We start from the raw sequence: 19,021 nt of genomic DNA on the forward strand, positions 1-19,021 counted from the left end.
AAGAAACAATTATTATATATGATATATATAAGAATCATAAGTGCTTTGCTATTTTTGATCACCTATAAATAAATACTATGCAGATATGGGATATGGTCAGTTCAAAACATGTTCCAGATACAATTTTTCCAAAAAATCTAAGAAACAGTCAGACAAACATAACACTATATGAGTTCGTTTTGCCAAACATATCAAGTATATAAGGTGTACCCGAGGTTTCCCTCATTGCGTTACAAACTTCTCGACAAACTTATTTTATTCGTTTTCAAGCATGTGCATGAATGAAGAGCATTATATATTGCATATTAAATTTACATTTAAGTATGAGCACCAAACGTGACATTTGTTTCAAAAGATATTCAATATATAATAACATTTATCAATTTTTAATAGTCCCACTTAAAGGACCGTAAGCAATCACTTGGCATTGTAATTTATTAGGAACGACGATACATGGCGTGACAATATTGCCACTTTCATGATGTTTGCACACATGGAATTCATAAAACTCTTCTGAATAAATTTAAATTAATCAAGTGAGTAGTAAAAGGGAACTGCTATAGGATTGTCTATCTATCATACAGGTTTTAGACAAATTACAAATAGAATTCAATGAAGATACTTTCTACTGTGTACTAATGTCAGTTTTAGTTAACATATTTCATTTTATTACAATTCCGTTCTACTTTTGTTTTATTTACTGAGTAAAATTCGTGATAAACAAAATAAACGATCCCCATCTTCTTCGTAATTGTTGTACAGCAAAATAACGCTAATCCACATTTTAAGAAATTGTTGTTTAAAGGACGGGTCTTCATGCTTTTTGCGTAATTTGATTTACCAAAATGTTGAAAGCAAAATTGCTATCAAAACTTCATTCCTGCTTTTATCTGGACCTTAAGGTGACTGTAACCTACTTAATTTTAACTCAATCCCTTTCAGAGCTCATAAGCACCCATTAAATCCAATTCACAGAACGGCCTTACACGAGGCAATTAACATATCACAATCAAGAAATCTCAATTGTATAAACAATGACTGTCGTCCTAGACATAGAAGGGGCTTTCAATACTATCAATGATGTGGACTTACAGCGTACTGATAACTCGGGAATTTTTTTTCTTTTTTTTTGCTTTTGTAGTAGGTGGAAAGCTGATATCTGAGGATAAATGTAGTGCTAGATTACAATTATGGATCGGAGATGAACAATTAATGCAAAGGAGATTACACTAAAAGAGTTGGTCATAGAAAACTGATATTTTCTTTTTTCTGAGTGATCACTACTTAGGTCGTGTGCGAGTTAGGCTAAGTTGATGCTAAACCAAATGGGAGATTTTTTGGGATTTTTTGCACTGCACACATTTAGCCATTTATCAACACGTATCGACACATCACTACATTATCGGCTCATCTTAGAATTTCCATTATTTAGAACGCAACTTAGCCTAACTCGCACACGTCCTTAGACCCAAACAGGAAGAAATAAAAGCGGTAGTTATGCGAACGACACAATCCTATAGTATCAGATTTGGTATATTCATTATTATTACCACCAAAATTTGCTATCATGGTAAACCAAATGCCTGTGTACATTTGTTGTATATATATAAAGATTATAAATTTAATTTAATTTAATTATTCAATTATTATTTAATTTAATTATTCAATTATTATTTAATTTAATTAAAAATTTTATTGACATTTAAAACATTTATCTGTTATCTTAAAAACGACAATGCGTGCCAAAAAAAAAAAAACTGTGTTATCAGAATGGGTTGGTTCACTTTCAAGAGACAAGTGAGCTAATGCGATTTGGCATTGATATTATTTACCATACATCATCATCATGCATGTCGCAACTACAAGATATTTTGATAGACATATATATCACATAATTTGGTGTGTGTTATATACATAGCTTTGTATACGTTTAAAAGTAATTTTGTATATCTCTATATATAAAATATAATATATAAATTACAAAGCACCAAACACAAACAAAGAAATTAATAATCTAAAAACTATATACTATATAAATATTATTCTATAAGTGTATAGGTATATGTATGCTTTAGTTAGCATTAACTTGTACATATATGCTGATGTACGTAAGGTATCATAGCCAGTACCTCAAAACACTGGCACATCTTTTTTAAGTTGGAAGTTGGTATCTTATTATAGCATCCAAAAGTACCACTGTTGGATATTAGTTAAGATTACATAGGGTAATAAACAAGTTTAACACAATTATTAAATGAACACCAAAAATAAAAAATAATAGTATCTATTAGGTTGTTCGGAAAGTAATTTCGTTTTTTCCCACAGAAGACAAATACATATATTCCCATTCAACATCACATTGTAATTACACATATATTGACAAGTAATATATCAAGTGTTTCTAGTCAAAAGATTGTTCGACGAAGGCCCATTATATTTTCCAAATCTGGCACCTTCGCATTGGCATCAGTTCCAGGTTCTAAAAAAATATTTAAACAATCAAAAAAGTAAATACAAAAAGTTTTGTTTGCCTAGTACCATTATCTAGTCGATGACAACCAGAAACAAAACCAAAAAATTATCCAATAAAGTATTTTTACGCATTATATGAAAACCTTGAGTTTTCATCAAAAAATTTAACGATGTTACTTTCCAAACAAACTAATACTACCTTGTATTTCGAACACAATAAAACAAAAACACAGTTCTCAAAAAATTATCACATCACAACATAACAAACTTAAGTTCATATTTTTTTTACACTTTCTGTTAAATATCGAAAAAATAATACATATATTAATTACTCATACATTAACTTATTTATTAAAGACTTAACTCTAAGATATAAATGAGTTCTATTTTAATTTTTGTAAAAATACTAGGTTGTTCTAGGTAAGATCACAGAGCGCCATCTATTAATAAATTGTATAACTAAAACATCACAGCCAACATTTCATTTAGAATCTGTAATTTCATTCTATAAGTGGAAGTTATTTTTTAACAATAGATATGGTACAGTGATAAAATTTTTTGCAGAGTTTAAAGCAATCAAAGTTTATACTAAAATTATATATGTGTTCATACAAGCCTTGAAGACGGTCTACATAAAGGACATACTAAAACTAAATCAATGTCAAAAACAAGAAATACAGTTTTGAAAAGAATAGGCCGATTGGCTGAGAAAGATTTAGTAGAAACTCTAGGGGTTTCAGTAGACACAGTAAGTAATATATATCACATTTTAGAATCCTTTCCTTTACTATATATGAGACTTGGGTTTATCATCATGATACCGAATACAAACAAGAACGACAAAAACGATAACGATTTCGTCATTCAAAACATTGTTTGGAAATGTTTATGTATAATCTAGCTGACTGTGAGCATCGAGTAAAGACAATTGATGAAACATAAATCCATTACACATCACTCTTGCGGGAAAACAACAAGAACGGTTAGAGCCCAGGAATAGGTAGTGCTCCCAAATAATCGGCTGGAAAAAATTTGGCTTCCGTATCTTGGGATTCAAGTGGAATAATTTTCATAGTTTGGAAAAATGAAAAACAATAACATCAGACTTCTAATAGATATTATTGGATCGATTGATTGAGGAAATTAATACAAACGAACAAATTTGTCGAAGAAAAAAGTTTTGTTTCTGCAGAATAACACACCCGCTCACAGCTGAATGAAAACCATGACAAAATGAAATGAATTACAATACGAAGGTCGTCCAAACCTAGCTTATACTCCAGATTTCTGTTACTATTATCTGTTACCAAACTTGAAAAGATGGAATATGAAAGCGAGATATATTTTGGAGAACTTGATAAATACTGTTGAGCTAAAAGGGGACTCTATTGAAGCATATTGAAGCATAATGTATCAAGAAAAATGCATTTTTATTATTTAGGCCGAGTATTTATCAATAAACATAGTATTGTAGTAAATTACACTAAACAAAATAATTTTAGAACTAAAACTAAGAACTAGAACTAATTTGACAGGCACGAGTTCTAAGCCTGGCACTTGCAGTCCAAACAAATTATATACGGACTATAAACTAATTAAATAAAATTCGATTATTTCCAAAGACCACTGATGAAGAGTACTTGGCAATACTCGAAATAGCGTTGTATGGTCAGCCAAATTTCAATAAATTAAATAAAAAAAATTTTGTCTTTGCCTTTCTTTGCTATTCGAATCGGTCTAACTTTTAAATTGGTGTCTTCATTTTTGTTCCTTGCGCCTATTGAACAACCCAGTAGATATCAGTTAAGCTTTCAGGTTTTTTGTTTTATTTTATTAATCACTTGAATTCTAGTTTCGTTTTGAAACCTTGAAACAGATATTTTGCTAACTTATACAATATATAGTAATCACTCTTAATACATCCAACAAATTATGCCATTAAACAATAAACTAAAAAACTAAAAAACTTAAACGTTTAGTTCTTAATATAAATATCTTAAATTTAAAATTAACTTAATTACAACTATTTTTTTACTTACCTTTTTATTAAAATTTACAATAATATATATTCCAAAAGATTATTATAAACAATTGCGATTTTATACCATGAGTAGATTTATTGTTTGTTCTTTCAAAGTACATACATAATATATAAGGTGTGCATGTTACATACAACATTATATTGCACACAACTTAAATCTATATAGTTATATATCCACTATATAATTTGACAAGATTCAACAAGATTCATTAAATTTAAATTTACTACAAATAAATCATTCATTTCTTCACAAATTTATCTATAATTAATAAGAACGATGTAAATAATTGATTTAAAGTTAAAATATACATTAATCCAATTTACATATAATAACTTTAGATAATTAGTTGGCGTTATTATGTACCTTAAGTACACTATTAAAGAATAAAACTTAAAAATAAGTTTTGTTTGATAAAGTTACGAATTCATATTTCATAATTGTAGAAAATATTTTAATATAATTTTATTCAAAACAATGGCATTCATGTAATTATTACATTGTTATATTAGATCTATATTTCTTTACCAGGCTAACATTGCCGGCTTGGCGTATCTAATATTGACAAAATATTTTAAAAATTTAAGTAGACTATGTAATTAAAACTAGTAATATTATAATTAAAATCTTTTCCGGTTCTGTCCTTTAAGTTGAGTACCAACAAAACCTCGATTAGATGTTTGATTGGATTTCTCCCAAATCTGTGCATTACGTCCTCTGTCTCTATTAGATGAAAATGTTGATGCAGAAGCAGATGTTGATTTAGTTAGCCAATCGTTGCGATTTTGTTCCTGATTTTGATTTACAGAAGCAGAATAAGATTGAAAGGGTCGATTAGACTGAATCGATTGAGATTGATTAACTTGATTTTGACTTGTGGACCATTGCTGCGTTTGCAACTGTGTTGAACCAGTGTCTCGATTTTGTTGTTGATTGACAATACTGTTTCCACTGTTATAACCAGTCCAGTTTGTTCCACCTGCACTCCAAACGTGGGTGCCAGCGCTGTTATTAGAGTTGTTAAAATTACCTGTCCGGTTGCTATTTTGGGCAGTTTTCCACATATTGCTATTGTTGTTGGTCATAGTACCTGTGTAATTTTGACTGGCATTCATATTCATATTCCTTCCTACTGTTAAATTTGTTGAATTCATAGTATTTTGAACACCAATTGTATTTTGAACACCTATTGTATTTTGAACACCCATCGCATTTTGTATACCCATTGTATTTTGAACACCCGTAGAATTTATACTTCTAATATTATCATTATTAGTACCAACATTATTTCGGCGATCGTTTTGAGATACGTTTGAATTATAGTTTGCACTTGAAAGTCTGGAAAAATTACTGACATTTGAATAATTATTATTATTTTGACCACTACTTATTGTTGGTACATTGCTACGTTGTTCTAAAAGGTTACTAATGTTATTGTTAGAATAATTTGAAGTAATTGTCTCCGTACGATTTGAATGAGATTGACTTTCGGATACGATCTCCCTTTGTGAGGCTGAAAATGGAATTATAAATTTAGTTAATGTATCAGATAGCAATGTGTTATCAACACCTTTCTGAGCCGCTGAAGAACCCGAATTTAAAGTTGAACTTGTCGTACTTGTTTGTTCATGTTTTTTCTTTTCCATACATTTATAAACAGATAAAAGTTGTTCCAACTGGTCAAGTGTAAAATTGGTTTTTCCTTGAGCTGTTAACGATGCAGCAAATTTTGTAGCTAAATCTTTTATATTGTATTGTTCCAATACGGCAAGTATTTGTGGATTTGGAGATCGTATTTCATTAGATGATTTTTTTTGATTTGTTGCATTTTCATTGGCATCAGTAAGGAAGGAAGATTTTGTGTTCATTTGAGCATTACTTCTACCGACTAGGTCATTAGCACTTTTCATTCCAGTTACTGGAGCTGAAACTGGCACTGGGACTGGATTACTTAATTGGACTTGGGCTGTAGGACGTTTATTTACTTCAGCAAACCCTAACTCATTTGAATCATTATTAAATTCTTTGTCTGCATATTCTAAAAGCATTTTTATTTCTTTTATTGCTTTATTTAAAGCATTAGCTTTTGTACCTTCTAACAGACCAGAAATTACTATGCCTTTAAACTTTTCCATACACGTTTGAAGCATTGTACAATTTTCCTCTGTAAGTATTATACGGTCTACTTCCTTTGGATTCGTTTTTTCTATTTGTAATGTTTTTGACATTAGCTCTATAATTTTGGGTCCCAAACTTCCCAAATGTTCCTCTAATGCTGTCATCAAACGCAAAACCGGTACAACTTCGCAATTATATGAATTTTCATAACTATCCTTTCTTTTCAGATCGGCCTTGTTATTATCCTGTAATTTTGGTTTATTATTACTTATTGGTTGCGTTGATGTTTGGACATTATTATTTATATGGTAATTCGGATTTTCTAATGTATCATTGGCCATAGGTAGACAAAGTCTTTCCCTACATTCTACTTTTGCTTCTTCTATGGACTGATTATAAAGTTCAGTAATACGAGTTTTAAAATAAGCTATCCACTCGGGCTGATAATTATACGAACGATGATTAATTCCAGCAGCGTAAAGTTCATCTCTGCGACGTTTCCAAAATTTCTGCCACTCTTCATTATACATAGGATGCGTTTCAGGATCTTTGGTATAACCCTTATATAACATATTGATTTCATCTAATTTTCTATCTACCATATGTCGGTACGCTTGCCATATGTCATCTTTTCGTAATGGCGAAATAGATTTGCGACGTTCACTTTCATATGCATGTCCATAGTTTAATCGTTTATTTTCATATAAAGGAGATTTTGAACGACTGCGCTTTAAGTTTGGTCGACGACCGCGGTTAGTATCTCTTAAAAAATTGTCCACCAATTGGTTATAAGTTCTATCGTCAACTGGTGGAGCCGGTGCGGCATTATAACTATAGTTATGCATGTCATTTTGTTGGAAATTTCTATAATTAAAATTTGGTTGTTGAAAATTTGGATAATTATATTGTTGATAATTGTATGGTTGATTAGGTGCTAAAGCAGCAGTTGGTGTTGGTAAAGTAGTAAGTGTTGGTAAATTAGTTGCCGGTATTAACGTTGTTTGTGTTGTTATATTACCGTTTGGACGATGTATTATATCATTCATTTTTTTTTCAGGAGTACATAGTAATGCTGGCGGCTTGTAATTGTGCCTTTCAGCAATTAATTTATCGACTTCTTTGGTATCAACAACTTGTGTAAACGAAGGACCTATCAGTTCAGAGGCATGTCTGAACGAATATACTTTAGTCTGTATTTCGGATCTTTCTGAATTATACTCCCATTCAAAACATTCGTGAGGTAAGTTTCGCCCATGATGTTCTTCAATAGCATATGCCAATTTATGAAGAATAGGTGCCAGTACTTTAAATACTTCATGCTCTTCTACATTCGTTATATATCGGCGAAAATGGCGTAGAGCAGTTGGAAAATGCTTTTCCATATATTTTAAACGGTGATTGTAACCAGCTAAATGATTTTGCATATCATTACCAAATAAACGAATCTCACACAGACTGCATTCATATCTGGGAGAATTATCAGCTTTATGTTTAAGAATTTTTATAACATATTCAACACCTATTAACCCTAATATATCTCTTTTAATCGGTACACCACCAAACGTTTTAACTGCAAAATTTTGTTTGTCTTTAATTTGTTGAGGGTTCGGCTTTTTCTGTTGTTGCTTCGACTTGCAAACTGTTGGTATGACAACTATATTTTTTTGATAGTTCGGTTTATTATTGCTATTGTTATTACTTTTGGTCACGTTTTGTTTTTTATTTTGTTCAGTTGATTTCTCAATCAACAAGGCTGCTGGGTTAACAACAATTTGCGATTTGCTTGATGAATCCTTACTTGCATTTGTTTCCACATTTTTATCATTTGCTGAAAGTGTAGTGTTTTCGCCATTATTTTCGGTATCTGTTGACTTATCATCATCATCAATAACAATCACTTCTGTCAGATCTTCCACAACAGTCACATTTGACTCTTCAGTCATGGTAACGTCTTCCTTCTGAGTGAATGGATTTTTTATAAAATTCATTCCCTGTTTGTTAGGTGTTGACAATTGTTTATTATTATCTACGGTTTGTGAATTGCTATTCTCTTTTAAAGCATTTTTATTATTTGCAGCTAATGGTTTGTTGCTAATATCTTTAGTATTTCCCATTGTGACCTTACCCGTTTCTGCGCTCAATGTTTTACCAACAGTATTAGTATTTCCTTTATTTGATTCAGAGACCCCGGAATCTTTATTTATATTAGTTTGTATTGGAACTTTTTTAAGGTTACTTTTTTCATTAAGCCGAGTTTTGGAATTGACATTTACCGGATTTTTTACCTTTACATTTTTGTTACTGTTATTTTCTGGCCTTACATTTGTTACCATTACTTTTAATTCTTTAATATCATGATTTTTAGGGTACGTGTATCCCTCCAAATAAAACTGTTTAACAGTTTTCATTTTTGTTTTATGATTGCTATCATCCATATGCAAACGAATTTTATCTCCAAATTGTTTCACCATGCATATATTGCATCGGTACAACTTTTTGGATATATTCAAAAGAGTAATCATTTTTTTCCAATCAATGATACGATATTCAATTAAGAGCAAATCTTCTATACTTAAATGCGGGATCAATTCGCAAAAGTCAGCCTTGGTTAGTCGTTCATCACCCATCTTGCCAGATGTACAACTACAAATAAAGGTTTTTTAATAAGAATTTGAAAACCAGTTCGAAATTACAACTTTTTCCAACAACAATAGCTTTATGATGTGTTGCTATCCTTATTTTCAGACTGCCGTCGCAAAATTGATTTTAATATTGCTTTTATGAACTAAAAGTGAAATGAAAAAATATATGTTTATAAACAATTTTACATGCCATATTACAACCATACAGAATTTTCTTTTTTATAAGGTATACATCTTGTATCATAAAGCTCGACTTAAAAATTATGAAGAATCAGAGTCGTCAGAGAAAAATTGAAAGAAGTTAGTGAGAAGTAAGGATTGCTACTAATCCCTCAGCAGTAATTCAAGTTTATATATGCACTACATTGAGCGTCATGCGTTTTTATGCTTTTTTTAATGGAAGAGAACGAAAGGGAGGTACTCTTCCAAAACACACTACGAATATGCACTATACTCGCAATTCTGTTTTCTACTTATTCTAAATAACAGAATACGTAAAAATGGACAAAAATCAAAACAACACACGATATATATACTCCTACAATACGCTCAGTCTAGTGCAGGGTTTCTGAACCCGTGGTCGGTCCGTGGACCACTACTGGTGTTAAATAAGGTTATTAACATCTCAGGCCCGTTTAATAGTAGAAGTGTTAACTATCTCTAGTGAAGAGTTCAAACAAACAATAAAACACATGTGCTCGAAAATTGATCTTGTTATTGCCGTTTTCCACTGTTGCTATTACTTTGCAATCATTTTCGATAACGAAATCGATAGTACCTCTAATATATTTCCTTTAAAATATTTTCAAATAATTAAAAAAATTAATTAAAAAAATAATTTAAAAAAAGGAATTAAAAAGCATAAACTGCAAATATTCAGTTGTTTTAATAAAAATAAACAAAATATATAAAAAATTTATTTGCATCTTCAATATAATTTTTTTGGAAAATACGGTTATCAGATTTTACAAAACACATGATATGTTATTCCGATCTGTATCACGTTTTGAGTGAGAAAACTCTGGACTAGTGTATTTAGGTTTGAAATCGCTGAAGCTCTGAACATTAAGAACTTACTTACAATATAATATTTAACAGATGTTCAATACGCGTTGTTAATCGAAAGACTGAAAGAAATTCCCACAAAAGTGCAGGAAATGGATTTATTTACGACTAAGCAACGGTTCTTAATGAAATGATTAGTAGACGTTGACTTTGGAATCACGTCTGTGAAGGCGTAACCTGTTCATCCCAACAGGAGTTGTTAGCAGCATTTCGTTTTAGTTGAGTGTCTCTTGGACGTACACTCAATCGCTTATAGAACCAAAAGAAGTCCTTCGTATGCAATAATTATTTCGTATAAACAAAATTTTAACACAGATCTATGTTGTATTGTCATTTGCAAAAACCGCCATATCCACATAGAACATATACGCTTTACGATGAATAAGGATTTATTAATTTTGCAGCATTTCGTTGTCCGTAACGCTATTTATTTGTAAAAAAGTATCACAAACACGGTTAAACGCTTTATTCTCTTTCTTTGCCATAACTCTGACCTCGTCTTCATCCTTATGTAAGATTTTGATTTCAATATCGTATGTAAAATAATGTTTAAAAATATATATTCAAAATATATGTAACGCAAAACTCTAGATTAGGTGATCTATATTTTAAAAGAAAAATAAATAAACATTTTTACCGTGTGGCAGCTTTTATTAATTTTCTTGAACTTTCAGTTTTATGAGGACATTATTATAATGTTAATTAGTTTTGACTGATAATACTTTTACTTAATTATAGATTTTTGCCACTCCGGTTATTTGAATATTGTAACCAATTAGATTTATTAGATGGCCACTGTTGATTTGGATTTTGGTTTGGAATTGTTTTATAGAAGTTAATACTTCCAACATTTCCTGGCCCATCACCAGCAAACGGATTACGCTGTAATTCATTAGGTCTATTCATCGCTACACCCATATTAGCCATATTAGGCATATTGCCCATATTTTGTGGTCCAAAACTACCAGAATTAAATCTGCCACCAGAATTGCTGCTATTGTTGGTGCCCATTCCATTACCACTGCTCATGTTCATCATGTTACTCATATTATTCATATTGTTCATGTTGTTCATATTGTTCATGTTGTTGGGATTAATGTTGCCTCCATATAAATTTTTATTCATTGGATTATTGGGGTTGCCCATGAAGTTTGACGAGTTGTTAAAATTAGGATTGTTATAGTCATTCCTACCACTTCCACCTCCAACATTAGGTCTGCCACTAGGTCCTTGTTGTTTAAAAGCTAGATGATCATTATTCTGATATATGTTTGTTGATGTGGATTGTAAACTAGAATTTCTGTTATTACCATCTAAACTCATCAGGCTAGGCAAAGGATTATTTGGCTTATAACGATCATTTAAATCTGAACCAAAGTTTCGATTCGAATTTACATTTTGATTTGGACGACCCATATTTAAGGTATCAACTTGTTGACGATTATCATACTCAGATGAATCCGAACCTTCATTAATGTTTTTCTCTTTTTTTTGATTTCTCAAAAGTGCCATTAAAGTATCGGATAAAGACTTCTGTCCTTGTGATGTTAGATCAGCGCCTTTATTCTGCATAACTTCAAGTAAATTACGAAGTTCCTTATTTTCCGGTTTATCGGCAAACTCACTCATAGCTTTACGCCAACCCATGTTTTCAGCATGTTCCAGAAGGTTTGCAGTATATTGTATAACCTTATTAAAACTCTGCGTTTTGTTCTTTTCGAGCAAGCCAGCAAACAAAATTCCTTTAAGCTTTTCCATAGCAGTTTCCAAAAGTGCACAATTATCTGCATTTAGAACTTTTTTTCCAAGTTCGTCTGCATCATTTGGACAATTTTTCTCTAATATTAGAGCTTTGGTTAGTAAATCCATAATTTTACCACCTAAACTACCCAGATGATCTTCAAGTGCTGTCATAAGACGCAATACATGGATAACATTTGGCCTGTCATCCATTATGGGCTCAACTGATTTAATAGGAATTTCTTCAGTATCCATCTGTGGAGATTTAAGTTCCTTCTGCTGAACACCTAAATGTGGATAGGCTATTATAGCAGGAGGATTAAATGCCTTTGAAACTGACGATCGTTTTGGTTGATTTGATATCATTTCTGGCTGACTGTCTTCCTCTGCATCAAGGGGTATATTTAACCGCATTCGTACTTCTACTTGTGACTTATGTAAAGCCTCTCCAAAAAGCTGTTCTAAACGCTCTTTAAAGAAAAACACCCAATCTGGTTGAAAATTATATCCCCTGTGATCGATTCCTTGAGCTGTAAGTTCTTCCTTACGGCGTTTCCAAAAGCGATTCCATTCCTCATCATACATAGGATAACTTTCTGGATAATTTCGATACTCATTAAAAATAATTTCTACTTGGCTAGCAGCTTTCGAGACCTCTTCACGATAAATTTTCCAAATATCTCTCGGGTCAAAATTTCTACGTATTGGACTGCGGTCAACTCTATATGACTTAGATTTACCTTCAGGAGAACGATCTGTTGGAGATCTAGATCGACGACGTTTCTCAGCACGTGACCGTGACGATTTAAAACGAACTTCTTCACGGTTTGGAGCATAGCAGGGTTCATCTAAATATGTTTTTCCCGTTGGTTGAGTGGCAAATCTGCCAAAGAGGTCTCTCTTTTCAATAGCTGGAACACTTTTTGCTTTTGCGTGTTTAATTGTTGCTATATCGTTTAGTTTAACAACCCTTTCAAAAGACGGTCCATTCTTTTCTGAAGCATGGGGCAAACTATATAAATGAGCAACTATATCGTGCCTATTTTGAATATATTCCCTTTCAGGTATAGATATTGGAACAGCACGACCATGATAATTTTCAATAGCTACAGCGAGCTTTGAAAGTACTTCTGTCATTACACGTATAAATTCCTGATATTTCAAATGACCAATTTTATCTTTGTACTTATTTAAAGTAACCGGATAATGCTTCTCACAGTATTTCATTCGGTGATTATAACCATTAAGATGAAACTGCATACATCCCTCATTAAACTCAACTTCACAGAGACAACACTCATACATAGGTGTTGCGTTTGCAGATTTTGAATATTTGGCAACATATTCTACTCCTATTAAACCCTCTTCAGCAATTTTTTTAAGATGTTTTTCATTCTTATCATCTCGCATATTAGTTTTTGCCAATCTTGCTAAGATATTTGCCTTTTCTGCTAATGAAGCTGGGAGCTTTGAATTACTATCTAGAAATCTATCTTTCTTTCCACCTTCGTTTTCGTCATTATTTTCATTTTTGGGTTTATCATCTTTTTTGAAGTTACTCCTTTCATTAATTTTTGCCAACGCTTCCTTTTTAAAGAACTCTTTTCCGGTTTTATTAACTTGCACAGAATACTTAGTTTCATATTGGTAACTACAATTTTTAGTTAAATTGTTCTTTTGTCGAAGGCGTACTCCCAAAGTAGCTAACTGTGCCACTTTATGTGTGTAACCATTGAAATGGGCATTGACCGTTATAATTCCAGATAAATTTTTGGAACATATAACACAAGTGTAATTTCCATTTAAACGCGCTGGTGTAGATGTTATCAACATTTTTTTCCAAACATCCTTCTGGTCACTAAACTCTAATTGCAACATCTCAGTTAAAGAGAGTGTTACGTCAACGAAGATTTGAGGGGGAGTTTTAGCATCTGTTTTTAACGCAAGCTGTGTAATAATTCTTTTCAATTTTATTGATTCCTCCTCGTATAACTGTAAAGCAAGACTCTTTTGTTTCTCAAACTTTTTCATATCAATTTTTTTAATAGCTTCAACTGCTTTATCAATTCCCTCTTTCAACTCCTCATCCGATACATCAATACCCTTTGCCAGTTTCTCTGAACTCTTATCATACGTATAATAAGGATGAAAAAATTGCTCTACAGTTGGAAGTGCAGCTATATGATTAGTACTTTGTAAATGTCTCTTAAATTCAGAAAGATTTAGATTTTGTTTGCACAAATTACAAATCAAGTAATTTGGTTTTTGACTTTTGCTTGTAATAGCAACCATTGGATTCCATATTCCACTCAACTTTATTTCGATATTAATGATTTCATCTGCATGAAGATGTGGAATCAACTTAAGAAACTCATCGTTATTCAGTCGTTCAGACTGAGGTTTACCCATTTTTAATTCTTTGCGGAATGTGGTAGAAGTAACTATAACAAAAATCCAATTGGACCAACTCTTGGTGCTTTTCTGAGCACACTACTCTATTATGTTTAACTAAAATTGTAAGAAAAACAGAAAGGATTCTGTTAGATAATTAGGTAAAAAGAATTATTATTTAAGTAAAATATTTTCAATATTACAGCTGACAATGCAGTAATATTTTTAATTCTAATTTAAAATTACGTCTACAGAAATCACAACCCCTCCTTAGCATTCACTAGACAAAAATTTTGGTCATGTAAGAAATGCCAACATGTGTTGCTTTTTTTTTGATCTATAAAGTATGCAGCCATAAAAAAAATTCTCAAAAGCTTAAAATACGGCACGTAAACACTTCGTCTGAGAATGTATGAAGCGTCTCATCTCTCTCTTCTGACTGTAAGTTTTGTGGATCATAGAAAAAGCAAACCACGTTCGTTTACAATTAGCGAACAAAACGTTTACTTGGTGAATACTAAGGAGGTTACAGAATTTCCACTAGTGAACAAAATATTCGTTTTGTATTTACGATATTTCATGCGTACATAAAAAAATAAATATGTTATTTCTTGTACTCACTTAAAACATAAAATAATAATACTACACCTTTGGAGTTCGATCTTTAATAAGATTTGCATTAAACCCAGTATACAAACCAACCTCAGTGATGACCAATAATTAGTCAGTAAATTCGGTAAATTCTAAATAATCAATATATATGGCATAGATATATTTATCTCATAAAATAATCCTAGAAGAGTTTTAATGCACATTTTTGGAAATCTGAAAACACCCCAAAAATAAAGATTGTATATGGAACAACTAAAATTAAACAACCCTAATTACAGTTATAATACCCGTTATATATATTTAAATCAATATGTAATTAAAAGCATAATTGTTTTTATATATAATAATAATCTGTTGCATTAGTAAAAATTAAAAAAAAAATACAAAAAAAAATAATCTTTTTACTCTGAAAATTTTTCTCCCCCCAACAATACAGTTTTTCTTATCAACTTATCAATGTAATTAATTTGAATGCGTAAGGATATATCTGAAACTATCAACTCACAAATTGGTGGGAGGTGTTTTAAAATTGTATATAATAAATTCTTCACATCATAAACAGGATCCCCTGATCCCTTGCCATTTTTCGTTTCCACTGCATTGCGTTTTTTAATTTTTTTTTTTCAGTTTCCTTTTGCATTGTCAAAATGGGCGGTATTCTCTTATACACAATGGGCGGAAATTGCAATTAAATAAATATTTTTATACTGTAATAAAACTAATTTTTATAAACTTAATACGTTAATTTACTTCAATAAAACAAAACATTTCGGAAAATTTTCAACATAAATGAAACACAATTCGGCAAATAAAATCGATATTTGTTTTCGCTCGCCATTTTGATTTTTGCCGCAAGTTTAACTTAATTTTAACAAATATTTCTTTCATATATTAATACATACCTCACTTAATGTATGAATATATTTTATGTCACTTGAATTATTTATAGTATTGTTTATTAATTAAATAAATTCAATCAACTTTATATTTAATTATATTATGCACAAACCGCTCCCGAAACATCTAAGCTTCTCGATTTCTAAAACGAAGTGAATTATTATCTTCAATTTTTATTCTCTATCCAATAAACCAGGAGCGTTGCCAGACTTGATAATTTTAATATTTTTATAAAATAATAGAATATTTACATTTTGACATTCAAGAAAAGATTTTCAGACAGTACTAGCATTAAACGAATATATCATAAGTTATATGACATATATAAAATAATTCTGCTACAATAATTCAAAATAACTCAACTTAAAATATATTGTACATGCAGCACGATATTAATTTACCACAAAATTAATTATTCTTTATATTACACATCAAAATATTCGAATAATCTTTTTAATATAATTGTGCATTTTTTTAACATTATATAATATGTTATATGAATATACTTTTCAAAATCAAAAAAAAAAAATTTTTATAAAATCCAAAATACATTAAAATACAAATTTTTAGTTTTCGAAAGGAAATTTTAAATATTGAAAACAATGATTAGCGATTTAATTAATGAAAGTATTTTTTACTTTTCATTGCTTCAATATAAAAATAACACAATAACCGAAGACAACATATAAGTACTTATGTACGTATATTTGCAACATTTTTGAAAAATATGTTAAAATTTAAAAAAAAAATTTTTTTGCCTCTATAATACTTCATCAAATATTTTAAGCAATATAAAAAATGGGATTATCTACTGTTCATTTATTTAATATATAAAGTTTAATAAAAAAAATTTAGTAACATTTTCCATTTCGGATTATTTGAACAATTTAAGATTACATATTAAAAAGTCAAACATCATCTTAGATATAATAGTAATTTAAGACAAAACAATAATAGCACACTCACACTGTCTCATTTAGGGTGTTTTACTCATTATAGCCCCTAATGAGACCAATTTACCATACAAAAACTTTTTATATAAATAAGCTCATTATCAATAAATCACCTCATTTAAGGCAAATAAAATCGAACACAACCCTTAAAAATAAATTTCCCACAAGGGAAATTAACATATGTTTTATATGTAAAATGTAAACAAACAACAGCTGGGCTGTAAACATATACACTGAGGAAGTATTTAATAAAATCTTTGTTTTTTATTAATTAAATATGTAATTAACAAATAAAATGTATAGAAATGATTAAATATATATATTATATATTTAATTTTTTTGTGTGATATATGATTGAATGAAGTTTATAACAGTTTTATCAACTGTATAAATAAGCTAATCATAATGTGAACGTTAATTCATTAATATAAATGAGCAAGTGCCTAAATGAAAATATTATACTATAATATTAATAAAATACATTATCATATCAAATAAAAATATATCATTTTAATTTGTACACACATATTTTTAGTTTATATATGGTATTTATATTATTACATATATTTATAGAATAAAATAATAAGAATCCGCAAATAGCTGATGTTTTATTTATGTACATAAGTTTATTTATTTAAAAGTGATATTCGACATTTCCATAATATTAATTACTAAAGTCGTTTTAAAAAGAATAGTTTTCGAACCGAACAGGATTTTTTACAAATTTTTTTTAAATATTTTGAACTTAAAAATGACATCAGAAAACGCAAACTCGATTTTTATGTGTACCAAAATGTATAAGTTATAACTTTAAACTTTTAGAAACATAAGTACACACCGTAACACATATGGTTTAAAACAAAAAACCAATTTAATTAAAAACTACTAAAATAAAAGTAGTAACCGATTCATTACAATTACCATGTAGTCCCCAAAAGTATTTTTATATATTTATAATCAATATAACATAACCAATAAACATATAGAAATTTACTACAATATCCACTTGTGCAATATGTCCAAAAAATTTTGCATTATTATTGCAGAATTCATTTAAGATGTATAATTTAATTCGAATCATAGAAATGAAAACATCAAAACAAAACCGAAGGGTGGCAGCATTAAAAAAAACAACAAAGTTTTTCTAAAAACAAAAACATGTGTAAACACTTGCATCAAAAAGAGGAATGCACGAAATGAAATCTGAGCTAGCATTCCCTGAAAACCTTATTTAGCGCACATTTTCACTAATAATTTGCTTCGCTAAGCTATATTAACTGTTGATAATTGGCTTCATATAAGTAATCCAAATATGTAATAATAATTACTTTATTATATATAATAAGCATTAATTTTACATATTGCAAATAATATATTTAAAAAGTCACTATTAATTTTATATAAATACAATTCTATATCCTAAAAACTAATATGGGTCTTTGATTCTTTGAAGAAGTATCTATGTATGTATTTTATTGAGCACACCGTAAACAGTACAACAAAGAGCAAAGAAAAGAAATTAGAATGGGGCTGTTTTTAAATTTTTGTTTTAATTATCCATCCCTTCTATTGTAATAGTTCCATACGTTCACGGCTCAATGAAAATATTTGTTTTTACTCATCTAATATGTCACGAATGTAAAACCGCCAAGGACTACTGACTAAATCATGAGATCATGATTCAGTCAACCCTTTAAAAATTATTGATTTTACTTAATGAAAGTAAATGCACTTTACACTGTTGACACCCTGCACTGATCAATTGAACAAACAAATAAACGACACTTACCTGCAGTGGTCAGCACCTGCAATCTAATGATTCCTTAAATCTTCGAATCCAAGTTTGAACAAATGTTTTAAAGAAATCGACTTCCGTTTCTAAGCACGATTACCTTAGAATTTTACAGCTTAGTTTGAATTAGCAATGACAAATAATTTTATGACTGATAATTGCAATAACACATAGTCAAAAACTACTCAAATTGAATAACTTTCGCTACAAAATTTTATCATTTAGAAACAAACTACAATTTAAAACATTTGCTACCTCATGTGTCGACAGAGCAACTTTCTATTCCAAAAGCAGAAAATT

General features: G+C 30.1%; 2 protein-coding genes across 4 annotated transcripts; both read right to left on the reverse strand.

Annotated features, from left to right (window-relative positions):
- Nucleotides 1–4,951: 4,951 nt before the first annotated feature.
- LOC119679261 (putative uncharacterized protein DDB_G0282133) lies at nucleotides 4,952–19,001 on the reverse strand. Of its 3 annotated transcripts, none has more exons than XM_038091510.1 (3): nucleotides 18,719–19,001; nucleotides 9,326–9,414; nucleotides 4,952–9,272 (listed from the first exon to the last, which is right to left on the reverse strand). In XM_038091510.1, exon 3 carries the CDS (start codon nucleotides 9,254–9,256, stop codon nucleotides 5,132–5,134), a length of 4,125 nt encoding a protein of 1,374 aa, XP_037947438.1. In that variant the 5' UTR covers nucleotides 9,257–9,272; nucleotides 9,326–9,414; nucleotides 18,719–19,001; the 3' UTR covers nucleotides 4,952–5,131. The 3 variants fall into 3 exon arrangements, with proteins under 3 accessions (XP_037947438.1, XP_037947440.1, XP_037947439.1); XM_038091512.1 differs by having other exon boundaries at nucleotides 4,952–6,024; nucleotides 6,082–9,414; XM_038091511.1 differs by lacking the exon at nucleotides 9,326–9,414.
- On the reverse strand, nucleotides 10,950–16,120 carry LOC119679262. The gene is made up of 2 exons (XM_038091513.1): nucleotides 15,982–16,120; nucleotides 10,950–14,584 (listed from the first exon to the last, which is right to left on the reverse strand). The coding sequence occupies exon 2, from the start codon at nucleotides 14,483–14,485 to the stop codon at nucleotides 11,069–11,071; it is 3,417 nt and encodes a 1,138-aa protein (XP_037947441.1). The 5' UTR covers nucleotides 14,486–14,584; nucleotides 15,982–16,120; the 3' UTR covers nucleotides 10,950–11,068.
- Nucleotides 19,002–19,021: the final 20 nt, after the last annotated feature.

The sequence above is a fragment of the Teleopsis dalmanni genome, chromosome 2 (genome assembly GCF_002237135.1).
Source record: "Teleopsis dalmanni isolate 2A chromosome 2, ASM223713v2, whole genome shotgun sequence".
NCBI classification, from domain to species: domain Eukaryota; kingdom Metazoa; phylum Arthropoda; class Insecta; order Diptera; family Diopsidae; genus Teleopsis; species Teleopsis dalmanni.

What these genes read in the sequence shown, in the direction of transcription:
- LOC119679261 (XM_038091511.1), bottom strand. Translation starts at nt 9,256, where the DNA reads ATGGGTGATGAACGACTAACCAAGGCTGACTTTTGCGAATTGATCCCG.
- LOC119679262 (XM_038091513.1), bottom strand. Translation starts at nt 14,485, where the DNA reads ATGGGTAAACCTCAGTCTGAACGACTGAATAACGATGAGTTTCTTAAG.